At 41.2% G+C, this 18775-nt stretch overlaps 2 protein-coding genes across 2 annotated transcripts; one reads left to right on the forward strand and one right to left on the reverse strand.

Annotated features, from left to right (window-relative positions):
* Nucleotides 1–610: 610 nt before the first annotated feature.
* Nucleotides 611–13155, reverse strand: LOC106650243 (dual specificity tyrosine-phosphorylation-regulated kinase 2-like). The gene is made up of 4 exons (XM_023461552.1): nucleotides 9713–13155; nucleotides 5760–6566; nucleotides 5127–5683; nucleotides 611–4930 (listed from the first exon to the last, which is right to left on the reverse strand). Exons 1-4 carry the CDS (start codon nucleotides 10886–10888, stop codon nucleotides 4774–4776), a joined length of 2697 nt encoding a protein of 898 aa, XP_023317320.1. The 5' UTR covers nucleotides 10889–13155; the 3' UTR covers nucleotides 611–4773.
* A 1802-nt stretch (nucleotides 13156–14957) lies between these two features.
* Nucleotides 14958–16581, forward strand: LOC106650376 (microtubule-associated proteins 1A/1B light chain 3A-like). The gene is made up of 3 exons (XM_014368337.2): nucleotides 14958–15851; nucleotides 15939–16101; nucleotides 16192–16581. Exons 1-3 carry the CDS (start codon nucleotides 15809–15811, stop codon nucleotides 16376–16378), a joined length of 393 nt encoding a protein of 130 aa, XP_014223823.1. The 5' UTR covers nucleotides 14958–15808; the 3' UTR covers nucleotides 16379–16581.
* Nucleotides 16582–18775: the final 2194 nt, after the last annotated feature.

The following is an 18775-nucleotide window of genomic DNA, read 5'->3' on the forward strand; positions in this document are numbered from 1 at the left end:
CTATTTTTTGGCGAGGAATTTGTTTGGCGTTGAACCATGGAGTACTCCTGATGGAGTAAAAATATTCGAATTACGTTTCCCCATTCGGCGAATTTTCGCGATGGTATCTGTTCGTAAATAAAATGCACATCAACTATAAAGACGGATTGAACCAAAGTAAAGACACGAACAAAAGGATGAGAAAAAACGGATTTGAGAAAAATGTTCAACTTTTCTTTTCTAAAATAGTTGTAGTAATAGTGTAACAAAATACTTACAGAAGATAGAAGATAAACGCGGAAAAAATATTACACGATTAACGATACTACGCGTATCCGCTGTACTTTTTTTTACTATTACTTTGTTAATTAAATAATCGATCCGAACATTATTTCCATGCTTTCACTATTAATCATTAACTTTACCTACAAGCTGCTCAGATATATTGTATGAAGAACAGTTCCAAAACTCACCTGGTGGCCGAAATTGTGTAAAAAAAAATGAAGATATTTTTGAAGCTTACAATCAAATGATTTTACAGGTTCAAGTGTGACATGAATGAAAGCACATTATATTTTGGAAAGAAGGATTTAAATTTCAAATTGCACCAAAAAAGAAAAAAAAGCATTAGTAACCGTCGTAAGCAGTATTTATTTCTGATAGTTATCTTTGTTATCATCACCTTATTCGTGAAATATACATGTTATAATCAAATCAGGTATATCGGGCACTGTTAATCATCATCCTTAATTGTAGTATGTATAGCTCATATAAGCGACATTCAATTTTGTATATGCAGGCATTCTCGAAAAATTTTAGTAAAGCACAATTCGGAAACTTTCGCACCGGATCACGGATGCCTTATCGACTGCTGCAGATTACCGCATGTATAATAGGATAACATTTATACCAAAATTGTACAGTTTAGCTCGTAAAATGCGATAACTGCCATGCAGACATACCAGCTCAATTAATTTTATTAATTTTACTTTTATTAATAATATACATATACATACATGTATAAGCGAGTATACATGTACATATGTATCTATACATTAATATTATGCACATTACATGACAAGATGTACAAAAAGCGCTTGGACGTTTTTTCTCGTACTCTTGAAACGAATAGCGTTGACCATTCACTTGGTTGATTTTCTTCATTCCCTTACTTTACCGATCAATTGTATTGTATACTTTAATTCATTCTTACATTCTATACATATTCAACATTCCTCAATACATAAGACTAATATTATAATAGTATGAACCACATTTTCATCATTCATGTTTCATTAATATTTTATGTTAAATATTAAGCGTTATAGAGATCATTTCTTCGATTTCATCGTCGTTACTTTACGAGAAAAGTCAACTTTTCTCTGCTCTCCTTTACAAATATTACACTTAAAATACAATCAATCATTTCTCGATGTTGCAGCATTCGCATAAAGTGTACACATTATCTATACATATGATAAACTAAATTATAGTGGTTATGATACAAATGATTATACATCTGGGATGCGGTGTGTGCTCTAATTTTTCATTTTTTTTCAAGTTGTACCGTGATTTTCTTTATTAAGATGCTACGTTGGAATATGATTCTATTACTGCTGCGTTGTCTGGATTTTGTATTGTACAGTAAGACTGCTTTGTTATCGACATTGTTCTAATGATCGTTAGTTTTTCGTAAAAGATTTTTTCCATACTATATCACAAACGTATTGCGAAAAAAGTCGATACGCGAGGAACTTCTCGTTTCTTTAATTTTTTTTTAAGAATTCGCAAAAAAAGAATTCATTAATTGAAATCGCTTTTTATATTTAATAACATAGTCATAACAATGATTCTTTTTTATTGACATTCACGCGAGATACTTATATTCAAAAAGTGGCAGTAACTCATTCAATTCATATTATCTAATGTTTTCGATAGTTTGCTAATTATCGTACAAATTCGACAGTCATTGGTGCTCGCAATATCTTTGACTAATTATTAATATAAATCTAGAATCTTATCATAATTTTCAAATTATATTTACAGTTGAAGCTTTATTGCATGCGTGTATATAATCACGCAGTCGTCGTTTAAAGTTACATTTTTCTAAATTCATCTTCAATATGTTTTGAATGATTGCAAATGCGACGTCCTGATTTCGCCATTTAGTCGATACATGAATATTAATTTTTGAGCGTGACTTTTCTTTGTTTTGAGGCGTTAATACATATATATTACCTGAAAAAAATGCAAATAAATTTTGATAAAAAGGCATGAATTTATATAAACATTTTTTTTTCGGAAGTATCGGTTTCGATTACTCTTAAAAAACGGTTTTTTTATTAAAAATTTGAAAATTATTTTAAAATAATCTTGGCTTGTTTTACCGCTCATTTGAATTATTCATGTTGAAAGTCATTGTAGTGTTATTATAAATATAATTCCACTATATTGGTAATAGCAGTATTTATCGTTGAATGGTCACTATTTCACAAAAATTCGTCTCGCAAACGAATAAACAACAATTAAATGCATAGAAACCCGCATGCATTGTAGCTTCACGCAAGTACCACACTTGTTTAGAAAGAGCATTACCAGGCTATCACTCATAGTTTAATGAAAATTTTCTTACAAAACTCGAATATTTGTATATACTTTTCTCACACAAATAAGGTGTATTTAATAAGACGATGATAAGTAGGTAAAATTGATTAATCGATCGTTTAATTTTTTCGTGCGAAAAGTCTTCTAACTTTGTGTTTATTATTCGCACTAAAAAAGTGTAGAATAATTACGTAAACCTTAAAGCGATTCATTACTAAATGATTTTACTAACAATGGTACATATGATTTACAATTTTTTCTGCAGCTTTTCATCGCGTTATTGCAACATTTTTCAGATAAAAGGTGATTTTATCATATTGCCGAATTACAGAGAAAAAAAATGTTCCTTTTGACATAAAAACTTTATGCGTGCCAAATAGTTTTACAATTTTTGAAAGCTATATTCATCAGAGTCGAAAAATTCTAGGGAACTATGGTACAATTTTATAAAATTTTTTAAAAAATGTTTCCTTATATAATATGTTTTTTATAATATATTTTTGTACATTTCAAGATTATCAAATTAATTGCTGAAGATAACAAAAATTTTTGCTTTAAATACTTAATAATGGTTCATTCATCACATTTTAAAAATTATAGTAAGTAGTCTCACATCACTAAACCAATATTATTTACAATCGATTATGCTTTAGGAGCCAACGAAGACAATTCGTTTCAGCGATCAGCAGAATAGCTATAACGTAAACAAGAAAATATACTTCACGAGCAAAAATGTATCGTTTTCTGACTTTTTCAAAGTGTATTTTCTTCTTAAGTTACATATCATTTACAAAGAGCTATTATAACGTCCTGCTAGTTTTCTTGATCGAAAAGACGTTAGATCACAGCCTTATAATTTAATGCATTAATTTCTTTGCAACAGCAAACAGTGTTTACTACTAACAACTACTTAAAATGCTCGATTTAATATGTAGGTACTTCAAATACCTATATGATGGTGCACGCGTATCTAATACATATCATTCAGATCATAATACCCAAAAAAAGTTTATGCGGTAAATGTTTCATTTATTTAAAGCTACTCAGCAAGAACGCATTGCATTTAGCGACTAAACGCCTTAGAACGTTCTATAAATTATGTCTCATAACTTCTAGTCAATTGACGCTTCAATGACCACAGAAACAGCCATGTATTACAGTTCAAGAAATTTTTTTCTTTTACTTTCACCAGCTTTACATTTATTCTAAACACACACACAAACATACATACATGCATACATACATACATGCATACATACATACGCACAATTTGCCTAATTACAAAGAAATATTCACATCGACGACTTTCTTCCTCTCAAAATTAAGTTGAGATGTACATTAAAACAACATAGATATTCGAGAACAAAAACTATACACGCGCTAATAATCTTTTCAAAGTAAAAATGCTTCAAAATTCAATGTAACCAAATGGATCGATTGTTATCATACATGCACAAAGATTGTGCATCTTTAAGTATATATCTAGATTTATAAAAGTACAACCACACGCATTTTTTTGCAAGATTTAACACTATTGATGTTATACATTCATTCAAGCTAGCAAGTTTAAACAGTCACAGATATAATAAAATGAATGAAAAAATGAAGCAAGTTTCACATAGAAAATGGTTATCACATAAAAATCTCGTTTGTTGCATGTATGCACAATTATCATCGGCTATTACAATTATTATTTAAAAACTTTTCCAATTTTCCATTGATTATGTTTGAAAGTATAGAAGATTGCACGATGACTTATAATTGCATCTGTATCTTGATAATAGTTTAAATAAATTCGAGATTATATCAATAATCGTAAAATTATGTAAAAAACGAAAAGTGAAAAAGTTAAAAAAACAATTGATAGCTCATAACTTCGGGTTAAAGTTTAGAGTTGTTTGTTCATAAATTGTTGGTGATTCTTTTCAATCTTCTAATTTTTTCTCACATAAAATACATATATACAGAAGCTTAGCTTGATCAAGCTAAAGAACATTTGACACTTAGAAGGCGCCAAGGAGTGCTTGCAGGGCTCGAAATAATCGATAAAAAGAAAAAGGTAGGGCAATGTAGTATGAGGTCAAATCGGACGGATGGGTAAAAGGAGGCGCATGAAAAATTGTTTTTTTCATTATCCTCGTCTTCAAAAGGAGAGTCGAAAGTGAAGAAGCGACATTCGCTGGCTGGGGCTCACATTTCGGCTGCGTAGCGTTTGACGTCGTGCCAAGCGGCAGTTTTGTCACCCAGAGCCGATCGGTCAAGCGAAACGCAGCTACCATGACTAGCCTGAAGACCGGCGGCAAGAAGTCCAGCTGGCCCATTGCTTTGACGTTTCACGTCCTGCAAGCTATAGGCAAAATGTATAAGAAGTCAGCCACTGAGAAAAGAATCGATAGCCAACGATTATCTAATCGAAAAAAAAAAAGATAAAGAAAAGTAAGTGCGGGGAAATATACATGTCTTGTATACAGAAAAATAAAATGAAAAAATGCGTGAATAAATAAAATGACGTGCAGAGTAATTAGCTGAGGGTGCGCCGGTACCTGAGGCTATCCCATAGCGGCTTCTTTTGCTGAGAGGCCGAGCTATCGGAGCTCGTCGAAGCCGAAGCAGAAGCCGCAGCAGGTACCGTGGGTATCGGGTCGGAGAAGTTCAACCTCGACAACTGATTGTAGAGCTGCGGCTGAGCAGACCAGGTTGCTGCTTGTTGCTGCTGCTGCGGCTGTGGCTGTTGTTGTTGCGAAAGATCGACGAGCAGATTCGATCTCGCCTGATTCTGCGTGGCAGTGAGACTGGCTGAGGCAGAGTTGCTTTTGTTGGCAGTCGGCTGCCTGTGAGCAGCATCGCTTTTGTGCTTGTCGATGTTGGCCTTGATATTATCAAGAATCGGTTTGAGCTCCAAGGCCAAGTGGTTACGGTCTTTGTTGCTGACCACGGCCTGGGGCGGCGGCGGGGGTTTGCTAACCTGCAGTCGCTTTTGCTGCAGCTGCTGCAGCTGCTTCAACAACGCGGCCTGCTGATGGTAGTTGCAGCAGCTCGCCGTCTTACTGACCTCGCGGCTATTTCCGCCTGGGCAGGTTCGCACCAGCTGAACGCTACCCTGTCAAACAAAGCACAGAGACGGTACGTCATACATAGGTTAAACGATATGGGCCTCGTCGAGGTAACCAAAATACCTGCTGTTGTTGCTGTTGCTGTTGATGATGCGGCTGTTGCTGCTGTGACTGCTGTTGCTGTGGCTGTTGCTGTGGCTGCTGCTGCTGCTGCTGCTGCTGTTGATGGTGATGATGGTGATGATGATGGTGATGGTGGTGCTGCGGCTGTTGAGGTAGCGCATTGTGAAGCGCCGTCGTCACTTGGCAGGCTAGCTGTGTCGAGGACGTCGACGACGAAGACGAGGGCGTGTTGCGTTTGTCCTGCAGCGCCGACTGCTGCGTCAACTGCTGTTCGGGCGGGCGTGGCAGGCGCCGCCTGAGCCAAGCGTGGCGCAGAGCTTCGGCCGGAGTCATTCGGTACTGCGGATCCCACTCGAGGCAGCGCTTGATGAAGTCCAAAAAGTGCTTGTCGTCGCAGCCCTTGAGTGCCTTGCTGAGGTTCTTCGAGCCGGGTGGACCCCGAAACTTGCCGCGATGGGACCAACCACCCGACAGGTCCATTGTGCCGTCCTGGGAAAAGTTGATGCCCGAGTAGCGGGGGTAGCCTTTGGTGCTGAAAAACTGCCTCGCGCGCTTGGCCTTTTCCAACAGTCCCTGGGGCGGCATGCCGAGCAGCTCGATTATGCAAGCCATTTGGTCGGGCTCGTCCTCACCGGGCAAGAGTGGGTAGCCTGTGAGCAGCTCGGCCAGGATACAGCCAAGTGACCACATGTCGATGGCCATCCCGTACGGGGCTCCCAACATGACCTCGGGAGCCCGATAAAACCGCGACTGAATGTACGTGTAGACTGTCTGGTTTTCGTAACAGGACGAGCCAAAGTCTATCACCTATAAAAACAAGGTAATCGGTTATTAGTCGTTTCAATTTTTGGAAATAAAAATTTTCTACTATTTATATGAAATATGACAAGGAAAATGAGCCGAACTCAGTTCGGCTCCAGTCGCACTCAATGATCCACTCAAGGAATATCTTTAGAACACCTGCCATGCCTCGTTCAAGTAATAATTTCACGGAATTCGCTCGATACGCTTTAAAATTTGAACTTGAAACGCGGAGCGCGTTGCGATACAGCGGCGAGTCAAGTCAGCAAATCAAAAGGAATGTGTCAGGCTCTATGCGCGGTATCGTTTATTTATCGTTCATCGACTGCATCGAATCGGTCGTCGAATCGACGAGGAAGATCAGCTGCGACGTATGCACGACTATTTATCGGGCGCGGATCGTGCCGCAAGGTCGTAATAAGTGTAGAGGATCGCGGATCGGCCGCTGAACCGGCTTCGGCGCGGTGTCGCTGAACTTTGGCCGCTATATAGCTCTCTCGACGGCGTGGGCGCGAGATGCTGCCGCCAATATATATACGTACGTGCGGCGCATGGCTCGCGGCTCCGATAAATCGAACGAGCGACAAAAATAATCAATTCTGCCTTCTTGTGTGTATGTATGTATATCGGCGCGAGCCACGCAACGAGAGAGAAAGCCTTTTGTTGCGCAATCTTGTGGCTGCTGCAGTCTAACGCGGCGATCGAACGAGAGCCAAAAGAAACTCGAGTTTCTACGAGCTGTGCTCCAGTACCTATTCTTTTTTCGTCTCTTGCATCGATTCTCGTGGTTTTTCGTCGTCTCGCAACCGATGCCCTATCGAAATCGGGAACATTCAGTCCTCAATTTTTCTCGCGATAATACGACGATAGCCTTGCTCTTGCTTAATGAAACGAACCTCGCAGCCATGTGCATTGCGAGTCGACAGCCTCTTATCGTTTTGCCTACACGTCTATTTTCACGCGTCAGAAACGTAGCCGGCTCGATTGAGTCCAATATCGGACGCAGAGACACGCGCTCACTCCGGCATAAACATCCGTTTATTAATGAATGAGAACTCGAGGCAGATGATACATCGACTCGGTATAGGCCTAGATGTGTATTGTGTAGACTGTAGATGTATATAGACAAGTCCGGGCCACGAGTATCATTTTTCTATTCTCGAACGCTTCTATTTGAGACTAATTTTTCTTGGATATATTAAGGCACTTATTCTGCGTATTAAAAACTTTCTACTCGCGGAACGACTCTACATTACAAAAATATTAGATTTTCTCACGAGGGAAATGTTGGCTTACGCACGATCTGATCTGACTATTGATCAAGGTACAGTAAAATGGGTTTAGTTCTGCAAAATGTTTTAGGTGCGCACCACTTTCTTGCGAACGACGAAAGCAACACGTGAAACTCGGACGGGCAAAAAGATATTACGACGGGAGTTGAAAAAATCTCAATGCACGCTCATCGATCCGTCGCGATTTACTATTACTTGTCATCGGAAAAATTTGTCTCGCTTTGCTTCGACACAGAGTAAACTGCTTTTATCTCCGACCGCTTCCATCTTCCTAGTTCCGTACTAAAGTTATCGCTTAGTGTTAACAACAATTTTAATGCTCATAATAGTCACCGCGTGGCATATAACCCTGATATCGATGTCTCAAAAATCATTGAATTTTTTCTTTTCACGTTATCTATGACGGAAAGATGAGACCAAGTGCAAATTTGCGCGTCAAATTGTAGAAAATGCGCTGTTCTTCCAGTAAGCCAATTATATTGCTAATACGATGCATAAGATCAACAGGAGGTGTAATGTTAGCATATCAACTGCAGGTGGAAACCATTTGAGCAGCGCGTATTCTAAGGGTGTATAAACTACGATTGGTCGCCAGAGCTTTTTTAATTGAAGTGATTTTTGGAGCAACGCGCGTCAAGTTCGACTTTACACAAGATGAGATAACGATGGTAATAAGACGAAAATAAACGTGTGAAAATTTTGATCGATGCTAGTGAACGTACGTTAAGAGGTTTTTACAATAAACATACAATCGCGTTATAAAACTAGTTCTGAATCGGTAATAGTTGTAACTCGAGCGTACGAGCGACGGTTGCATTCAATATATAGCGACGGAGGGTGGCCTATACGATGCATAAACGCAACGCCCGTACAGATGGTCAAAGGCGCGCACGCACGAGGTAAGGCAACCGTGCGAATCCAAATGCTTTATTTTTGCGCTGCCTGCGCCGTACTGGCAACAACCCTCAACGTATGTATGTAACGTATACGCGCGTCGTGTAAAGCCAACGCTTTTATTCGTCTTGTATCGTGCGTGCATTTTATTTTTCACAAATAGAGGCCGGTGGATGTACACATCGTGTACGCGTTTAATTGCTGGCACATGCACGTTAAGCGATCATTTGCCGATTTTCCTTTCGCTCAACATTTCAAGTTAAAGTATCGAGTGAAATCAAATTTTGCGATGCAACGAGCATGGAGAGAAATTAGGAATGACGCTTCGTCGCTGATAACGAACGACAAGTGGAAATGGGAAAAAAGCTCTCGAGACTCGAGATTTCGAGCGCCACGAGTACTTGTACGTATTCGCATGCATCGCGACTCGCGCGAAAGACTCTCGGTAAAACACGTATCCGATATAATTTACAGCAACGACGAGCAAGACGTCGGTGCGATCAATGAAGGTAAATGACTCGTGATAAAGCATTCGTATAGTCGGCTCGTGTCCTATATATAACTCGAGCGTGCAGCCGAGCTAGGTATGCGCGCACCAGCATGACGATGTGGACATTGCAACGAGACTATAGCTATTGCGTCGTCGGAACGTTACGTTTTGCGCGTGCACCGCTGGCCAAGGATACGTTGCGCGTAAAATTCACATTTCCGCTCTCTCTCTCTTTCTCACAAACGCACTATACGATGCTCGCTACATGCTCACATACGTGTAGCAGCGAGAACAAGAGAGCGAGGAGTGCATGTATATATAGCGAGAGATACAAAGGTATAATAAGTAGCTACGCTGCACATTATCGAGAGAATCGAACAAGTGTGCAGTACAGGGCCAAAAGGATCGAGAAAGAGGCTGGCAGGAGGAAGAAGAAGCCGAGGAGGGATAAGGAGAAGCTGTGGTATCGTGCTCACCTTAATTCCAGAGCGGCCCTGTTGCTTGAGCAGTACGTTCTCGGGCTTCATGTCGCAGTGTATGATCTTGTTCTTGTGCAACGCCTGCAGGCACTGGAGCAGCGAGTGCGAGAACTTGCGCACGAGCTGCAGACTGAAGCCCTGGAACTTGTTCTTCTTGATGAGCTCGTACAGATTGATGGAGAGCAGCTCGAAGGTGATGCACATGTGATTGCGAAAGGTGAACGAGTCGAACATGTGGATGATGTTCATGGCGTTGTCCTTGTCCTGCTCGCGCAGGTTCCTCAGGATGCGCACCTCTTCCTGGGCCTGGCGGTGGAAGCGCTCCTCGTTGCGCACCATCTTCAGGGCGACGATCTCGCCGATCTTGTGGTCATAGGCCTTAACCACCTGGCCAAAACTGCCCTTGCCGATCACCTTGAGCACCTCGTAGCGGTAGGCCACGTGGTCGTGGATCACGTGCATGTAGCTGCCCTTGTCGTTGTCGTAGTCGTTGTTGTTGGCCGCGCCGACGATGCCGGGCCGTTTCTTCGCCGCCACGCCTACGTAGTAGATGGTCGGGTAGCGGTAGATCTCGTGCAGCTCGTACGGCGTGAGCTTGCTGCCGAACAGCTTGACCGCCAGCTCGGGCGTGTACTTTTGCGGCACGTGGCTGTGGCCGTTGTTTATCACCACGACGTCCAGGAGACTTTTCGAGCTGCCGCTGATGCTCGACTGCGAGTCCCTCGACGACGCCAGTCCCAGTTGGCTCTTGGAGCTCGATTGTGACTGTGACTGTGACTGGGACTGGGACTGCTGCTGCTGCTGCTGACTCGGGGGAGTACTATTCCGGCTAGTTGCCGACGACTTGTCGCCGTTGCCGTTGAGGCTCTGAAGACTAGCCGCCAGACTGGGCAGATTACTGCATCGTGCCAGCAGCTGCTGTTGAGTAAACAACTGTGTATATGGCTGCTGGTTTGGTTGTTGTTGTTGCTGCTGCTGCAGCTGCTGTTGTGGTCCTGGCGAGTCGAGGGATTTGGAGGTCGGCACCTGTGGCTGTGCCTGGGCCGGGGCTTTCAACGGCGGCAACTGACCACTGGCCTCGCCGCAGGCGTACGCGTGCAGCTGCTCGCTCGACGACAGTCCGTTGGTCATGGTGGCCGCTGACAGTGGCGGTGGTCTCGACGACAATGGCATGCCTGTGCCGCTACTGCTGTCTCGTGCTCTCGACTCCTTGTTTCACTTTATATCTTACTGATACTTTTGGCTGATGCTGCTGCTGCTGCTGCTGCGATCGTCGAGTTCGGTCTATACCTCGGCTGAGGTCGCAGATGATGCCTCTGCTTCCGCTTGCTACTGCTGCTGCTGCTGCTGCTAATCGTTGTGGCTGCTGCTGTCGCTTCTGTTTCTTCTTCTACTTGACGAGTCTCGGGGGGACGATGCATGGCTAGTGTCATCGGGCGTGATGCACTAGACAATGGCGCGGCAGCTCTATCGTCTCCTGGACGACTGCTTGACTGCTGGAGCCGGCTTCTACGAGCCCATGCTTCTTGTCCATCGGTTGGTCCCGAATCGAGCGGCTAGTTCTCTTATTTCGTGTAAACACACACACAGAGCAAAGTCGATCGTATATAAACACCGCGGAGAGCTCTTAGCTGCGCGCAGGATTTTCGAGCCAGCACATTTGTTATGATGCTCTATTTAGCTCGGCTATTGGTACGTTTGTCGAGCGAGAGCGAGCTTCGGTCGGTAGGCAGTTGGCTTGGCTGTAAAATTCATAATTTCAATGGACGATGCACGCGGGCGCGACTTTATTGTGCAGGAGCGCGTGTCCTCGCGCTCGTAGACGTAGACGGCCGAGTCTTGCGTGCACGAGACGTCTCGGTGAATCACTGGGCCGAAGCGATGACAAGAGCATCGACACGCGTATCGTAGCTCGCGCACTGGACACCCAACGACGATACCGACACGATCGATGAACTTTCGTCGAACGCACTCGCGCACACCATTTACAGCTTTCACAAAGAGACCCTCGAGATAACCAATAATAAGGGCGAAACAATAACACAGATATGTGTGACAAGCCACTCGTGTATGAATCGGCTGCACTACAACGACAATGAATGGCCGAGGGAACGAAATCGAATCGTTCGGGTCGACAATTTACGCCTCGGTGTGCACACGTATACAGAAAAACGCGTGCTTTGTATACAGCTGCGAGAGTCGCGAACTGGCCCTTTTGTGGTTATAGCGCAGCGGCAGTTCCTTGCGTGTCACTATATTATATGCTTGGCCAGAGCGCATAGAAAGGGTGACTCTTTCTCGCTCTCTCTCTCTTTCTTTCGTTGCAGCACACATGCAACTTGTCGCAGCTTCGACTTTGGAATCGACGTTCGAGCGGCGATGCTGAACTTACACCGCTAATTCGCTCGCGTGCAGACTGCAGATGCACTTTATATATAGAGTGCGTAATTTTTCTTCTTTTCTTTTCTCTCGGTCTCTTAGCTGTACTCGTTATACGAGTGCTTGGGCCATGTCCTTCGAGCTCGTTGTCGGCCCTCTCTTTTACACTCGTGCTTCAGTCCCCTCGTCGAGAATAATCGTCGTCCCGATACACTTGCAGCCGCGCGTTCCAGTCCAACTGTAGGGCTAGGGCTCTGGCTGGCACCGATAATTCACATAGACACACACCCACAGCACACGCGCGACGATACACGCATTATATAGCGCCAGCGAGACTATCGTAGCGAGCTCCAGTTCCCGTACAATTCTCTGCTGCTGCTGCTGCTGGCCTGCTGCTGCTCCGACGTGAGTCCAGTCTCATACGATTTTCAGAGACGCGCGGGGATGATCGCGCACGTATAATACATGCGTGTAACTCGCTGCCTATATGTGTGTTCTTCTCTCGCTCTTATCGCGTATACGCGTCGGCGCTGACAAGTACGTGTGTTTACGTCTGACAGAGACGAGAGACTCGGACTCGGATATTACAAATGCGTGTCCGGCGAAAAAAAACCTGACCGAGAGACTCCGCGGCGAGAGCGACTCCTCGATTGTGTTGTATCTCTCTCTCTCTCTCTGCATGCGCAACCTATAATACCCACGACCTCTATGGGACGAGATGCAGCAGCGCGTATAGTGTTGCCCACCAACACACGTATACACAAGTGGCGAGAAGTTGCCGTTGGCTATGGCGTCCCGCGCAGACTAGCGGCTGTAAACTGCGATACGACCAGCCCTATACGTGCTGTATATTGGCCATAGGCACTGCTGGCAGTGTATCCACTTATTTAGCAGGCGACACGCACACGCGCGCGCACTCACGCACACATGGGCGCGCATCTAACACACACATACATACACGAGACCAGCTAGTATACGAAGAAGCCAAACGGAGACACGGGACGAATCGTGTACGCTACTGCTGCTGTATACGTGACGCGCAGCCGCTCTCGGCTAGTTTTAGACAGTCCCGACTGTCCGGACTCCGAACTGTACGACCAAGCCGAGGGCAGTATCGTGTACATGGGGGCAGGCAGCGATCGCCAAGTTTTTGCCAGTTCGCTGCCACGGTGCTGCCACCCGGTGCTCGTTACCTGGACTACTTAGCAGCAACGGCGCTCGGCGATCACAACAACCACGCACGCTTGCTTATCTCCTCGTACCTGCTAATAAAAAAAAATAGTATTTATCATTGTCCTAGGCCGCGAAAAACAAAGTTCCAGGGCACGTGTAGAGATAGTGCCGTGAACGCGTGCACTAGAGCCTTCTGTGCTATTTTTCATATCTCGTGCTCCGAAAATAAAATTTTCCGTTCAGCGCAGTAACGAGCAAATTCTGCTTTCTGGACGTTGCCGCGAAAGATACACTTTTTCTTTTAAAGCTTTTGTGGATTTACTCATTCTAATATTATTGTCAAGTCCTTCTCATTCCTTTCCCTTTAAAAGACTTGTTTACAAACTTGGATGCACCGAGCGAAATATATACTGCAGATGGCAGCTCTGATCATCAGTGTCTGTAGCGCGAAATGTGACAAATTACGATCTTTCGAGAAAACTAATTAGAAGCATACTAAGTTCATCGTTCATATAATACGGTTTTTCTACCATTACTATGAAATATGTGTTTCACCAAAAATGGAAAGACCTGTCTTAATTAACTTGAATGAAAATGATATTCTATGAGTAGAAAGTTTTCAGTTTTAATTACATTTCATATTGTCACAATACTAAAAATATAGAAATAACTTATAATTGTACTGAAATTCTTATATTGGCTGGCATCGATGAAATAAATTCGATCAGTAAATGATATAGGGAGATAGTACTAAAACCTGATCAGTTAAGAAGTGATGTTCTTGTATCCGGTGATTTCCTCGTGAGCTTATGATAAATCAATTACATCTTTCACTTTGACAATAAAAACTTGAATTTTCACTCAACACTACTTTAAATAATGAAGAGATTTTAGAGAAAAAAAATTGTTGACGTGGTAATTTTAACTTGAAAGTGATCCGTAATTGGACAAATTAATTTGCACCAATATCGGGTCACTTTTCATTCCATTTGTAACTTCAATAAAAATGACTGGTCACTGGGTATAGTTACTCTACATTGATTTCGCTCCAGCAAAAATGTATTAAGCCTTTCATTGAATTTACTATTCAAGCTTAGTTCGTGAAACACCGTGAAAACTAGAAACCAGCTATACGATGAAGTAAATGGATTTATTTACAAATAAAATAATTTCGATAAAATTGTTTCAAATTTTGAAATATTTGCTAAAAGCAAATATCACTTTTTACATAAACAATTTATAATTTAATAAAGTTACAATAATTATAATACTAATAAATGAATAAAAAAACTACCGATAATAACCCGAAATGACATCATCACTATCGATATGTAAGCACGCGTATCTTAGAAACATTATCCGGACACAGTAATATTTACTTTAGTTATCTTATCCAAAATAAATATAATACGCTATCGGCCTAATTTTTTCCTAATGTTATGATTTTCAAATAATATATGGATCAATGAATATATCAAAAATTATTTAATAGCAATTGCAATAATATATCTTAAATTGCTATACTTTTTAACTGACAAAACCCCAAAATAATTATAAACTTAGCGCGTAAAGCACATTAACGAATTAGTACAAGCTTAGCCTTACTCCCGCGAGTGTGGGTAGAGCAGCACCGCTGGCTTTCCCCGCATTTCTCTCGATTCCAACATACGCGAACGATGCGAATTTCGCAGCCGCAGCCAACTCCACTGCACGCAAGCAGCAGTGTCAGCAGCAGCAGCAGCGAACTCTCGCGAGATCAGCATACGAAACATAAACACACGCGGTCAGTAACTTGGTCGACGCAGATAAAGCAACACTCCGATAGCACAGTGGATACGTTTATATTGCATTATACATATAAAATTCGCGAGTCGTGCGTGCGCCTTTGCATCAATTTATTATATATACTCAAACGAGTGAGGTGCTGAACACGTTTCTGACTATCAGCCTCGCAGCGGGAACTTCATAATAGAACGCTGTCAAAACGGAGCTGGGCCCGCATCTGTCATCGCGTGTGTACGTCGTATATCGACGAACTGCGTAATAACGTGCAGCATAGACTCGAGCATTACGCGCGGCTGCTCGCAGCACCTTTGGACTTTTCGACAGTAACAACGAAGCTACGATTAAAGACAGTCTAGGAATATATGTGTACTATATATAGCATATATAATACTGTTTCATAGTTTCTCACTATACAAGATACGAGCATATATACGTGCGCAGTACTTATTGCGCCAGACTCGGAGAGACTGTGTCGTTGTTTTAATACTACTAGAACCAGATAGCCTCTTTGCTTACGCTTAACGAATCGAGTAGGTTTCGTCATATATCATCGCAATAATAGCACACCATTGTCGATTTCGATATTAACGCCTTGATTTCTTCGGATAAAACGCACTCGACTGACCATTTTTAAGTCTGACTTATCTGAAATCATTTATAAACAATACCAGTATCGAGTTATACGGTTGTCATCATTTACTCGACTTTCTGGACAAAGACATCGAAGTATTACTATTGAGTTTTATCGTCGCCGATATGAATCTCGTACCGAAATCTTTCAAGGAAAAACGTTCCTTTGGTTAGTAAACATTTTGTAATTTTATACATTGAGCAATGGGTGCATTGTCAATTATGTTGCTCATTTTTTTATTATTCTATCCGACAGATCAACGTGTGGCCGATGTCAAAATGATTCGGGAAAAACATCCAAATAAAATACCCATCATTGTTGAAAGGTACTACGCAGAGAAACAGCTACCATTGCTTGACAAGACCAAATTTTTGGTTCCAGATCATCTTTCAGTCACAGAGCTAATAAAAATTATAAGGTAAACTGTTTGGTATTATTTTTCTATACAAGCTTGAACCAATCTAAATGGTCCTACTAAATATTCAAATGCTAATCTATTGTTCGATAGGCGAAGACTGCAGTTGCATCCCACGCAAGCATTTTTTCTACTTGTGAATCAAAGAAGTATTATTAGTGGTAGTACAACCATGGCTCAGCTATATCAACGAGAAAAAGATGAAGATGGATTTTTATACATTGTATTTGCGAGTCAAGAAGTTTTTGGATCAACACACAAGCTCTGTGAGAGATCTTAAGTAGTTATCGATCCAGATTTTCAATTAGTTCAGTAAAAAAGCCCTTGATGCTTCGTTTTGAATTTTCATAAAATATAATGTGTTTAAAATCATTGATAGAGTCATCGATAAACTTACTATGAAAAGTATATGGTTGATTCTCCCGAAATCTGCTTTTTCGGGTATGGAAAACGGAAAAATGGTGAAAATTTTTTTGTCATATTGAACGGCGCGAACTAGTTTACCCTTTTTTAAACCATAAAATATGAATAATTATTGAATCTGGGGCTTTGAGATTTCGTTTTACGAAAACTAAGTCCGATTTTATGCTTAAAATCGACTATTTTCGGTTACGGAGGTGACACACACGGAGGTGACAAATCGCTGCTTTGATCAACTATGTAAGAAAAATAAGAAACGCACAAAATTTTCCGCACAACCCGAAATTTGGTCATGAAAAACAAGTCTTTTGACGGGGCGAGCGGTTAAAAAGAATGATCATAGCTCGAGATATTCATGTCCACGGAGGTGACCGTTTTTTTGACACACGTGAATTTTTCAATAGAATAATTATCGCAGCATCGATAAAATGTAAAATTTGAACCCGCAACCTACACCAATCGAAAGCTGGGCTATAATACTTGACATTTACGTATCTAGCGACATCAAAAATGAGTTAGCGACCCAAAGCAGGCGGTATGTTTGAAATTATTCAGAAGCATGATTAAAATCCGAGACATTTTTCAATTGCGTGGGAAATTTTTTTAAAACATTTTTCAAACCCCTAAAATAGACTTAAACTTTACTCTGGATGTATAGAAGCTGGTCTCGTAGTTATTATAGGGCCAGGTGCTAATGAAAATGAATGGTACATGCAAATAGAGTTGATTTTGAGATGTAGACATGCCACGGAGGTGACATTTGGCATATATATCTTCACGGCAAATTTAATTGGCTCTAAAAAATTGAAATATTTATGTCCTATCATGAAGAATACAACAATATTGAATGAATGACCGAGCCAGTTTTGGCTCATCTTCATTAGTTTAAGAATATGGCATAAAGACATGCAAAAAGCAGATTTCAGGAGAATCAACCATATACATACTTTAAAAGTAGCATTATACAGATTAAAGACAAGTCTATTTTGTCTTTTTACCTTCTGCTCGTGACCCTTTATATTGTTATTTGTACCTGCATATTGTTAACTGTATTATAACAATTCTATAATGCTGCGTTCATATTTCGTATTTGGAAATGATTTGTTTGCAAAACAAAAACCAAAAATAAGACACCTTTGTGCCTTTGTTCATTAAAAAGCTCTCTTCTTTCTCTTTTTTTACTAAAAAATTCGATGTAAAGTTTTACAAAATGCATATTACGAAATAGAAAAATGAGTGCATTATTTTTCATACATACAATAATGATAAAAAAATATTTAGTAATAATATAATAGATGACAGAATTTTAGCCGCTATAAACATTGTAGCGCGATAGCGGATTGGCTGTGTATAACGTTGTTTAAAACATAACGTGTAAAAGTAGTTGTAGAAGATGTAGCGATAATAGTGTAAACGAATATCAAATAAATAAATGTTTTTTATATGGAAAAAAAGTTTTGTAATTGAATGTGTGTGTGCGTGTGTGTTAGAAATGTGTATAGTTTTCCGAAGATTCAAAATTTCTTCGCGCGTAGCTATTTTTCCGACGAAAAGTGCTGCTTATGAAAATTGGATCATGCCGCGATCAGCAATTTCACAAGTAACGATATAAGTAAAAAATACTGACAAGAGTTTGAATAGCGCGCCGAATAAATTGCTGATGCGCCTTTGCTAATCTATCAAGCGACTTTTTGCGAATTTTTAGATTAAAAAGTACCAATGAACTATTTAAATAGTTATGTCATAATTTTAATCTATCTAGCTGATTCGGACACGCAATCGGTAATCTCCGTTCATGCTTATCTGTTTCTAAGCCATCCAAAAAGTAGATGGTCTTGGTATTATCGAGATTTTCGACGGAGAAGATTTTTAAGACGAAGATAAGATTAATGACAGCTGTTGCTCGGTCGTTTAATGCGACGTTAAAATTGTGACAAAACGAGAGCCAAAGAAAACGATTCGTATCCGTACATTAAGTAACATGACATATCAACTATTTGAATGAGAAAATTATTTGTATGCGTAGGTAATTTATGTAATTGACGCGCGAGCGTTATACCGATGATTATTCGCGACCGAAAGTGCTGAATGTGCAATCGAAATGCAGGCACTACGTTGCTTCTCTGCAATTATAAGTGTGAGCAAGAAAAATAATTTCTCACAGAGAAAAAGCAGTTTTTTTGGGCCATAAGCACGTAGCTGACGATTATTTATCCGGAATCAATGGGACTTTGGGGTACAGCTCGAGTCCAGATAC

The sequence above is a fragment of the Trichogramma pretiosum genome, unplaced genomic scaffold, assembly GCF_000599845.2.
Source record: "Trichogramma pretiosum strain Unisexual culture from Peru unplaced genomic scaffold, Tpre_2.0 scaffold4, whole genome shotgun sequence".
Classification (NCBI taxonomy): Eukaryota; Metazoa; Arthropoda; class Insecta; order Hymenoptera; family Trichogrammatidae; genus Trichogramma; species Trichogramma pretiosum.

What these genes read in the sequence shown, in the direction of transcription:
- LOC106650376 (XM_014368337.2), top strand. Translation starts at nt 15,809, where the DNA reads ATGAATCTCGTACCGAAATCTTTCAAGGAAAAACGTTCCTTTG. An exon ending in CAAGGAAAAACGTTCCTTTG is followed by an intron (nt 15,852 to 15,938) that starts GTTAGTAAACAT and finishes TCTATCCGACAG; the next exon opens with ATCAACGTGTGGCCGATGTC. An exon ending in GAGCTAATAAAAATTATAAG is followed by an intron (nt 16,102 to 16,191) that starts GTAAACTGTTTG and finishes ATTGTTCGATAG; the next exon opens with GCGAAGACTGCAGTTGCATC.
- LOC106650243 (XM_023461552.1), bottom strand. Translation starts at nt 10,888, where the DNA reads ATGCCATTGTCGTCGAGACCACCGCCACTGTCAGCGGCCACCATGACC. An exon ending in AGCAACAGCAACAACAGCAG is followed by an intron (nt 5,684 to 5,759) that starts GTATTTTGGTTA and finishes TTTGTTTGACAG; the next exon opens with GGTAGCGTTCAGCTGGTGCG. An exon ending in CCGCTATGGGATAGCCTCAG is followed by an intron (nt 4,931 to 5,126) that starts GTACCGGCGCAC and finishes TTTTGCCTATAG; the next exon opens with CTTGCAGGACGTGAAACGTC.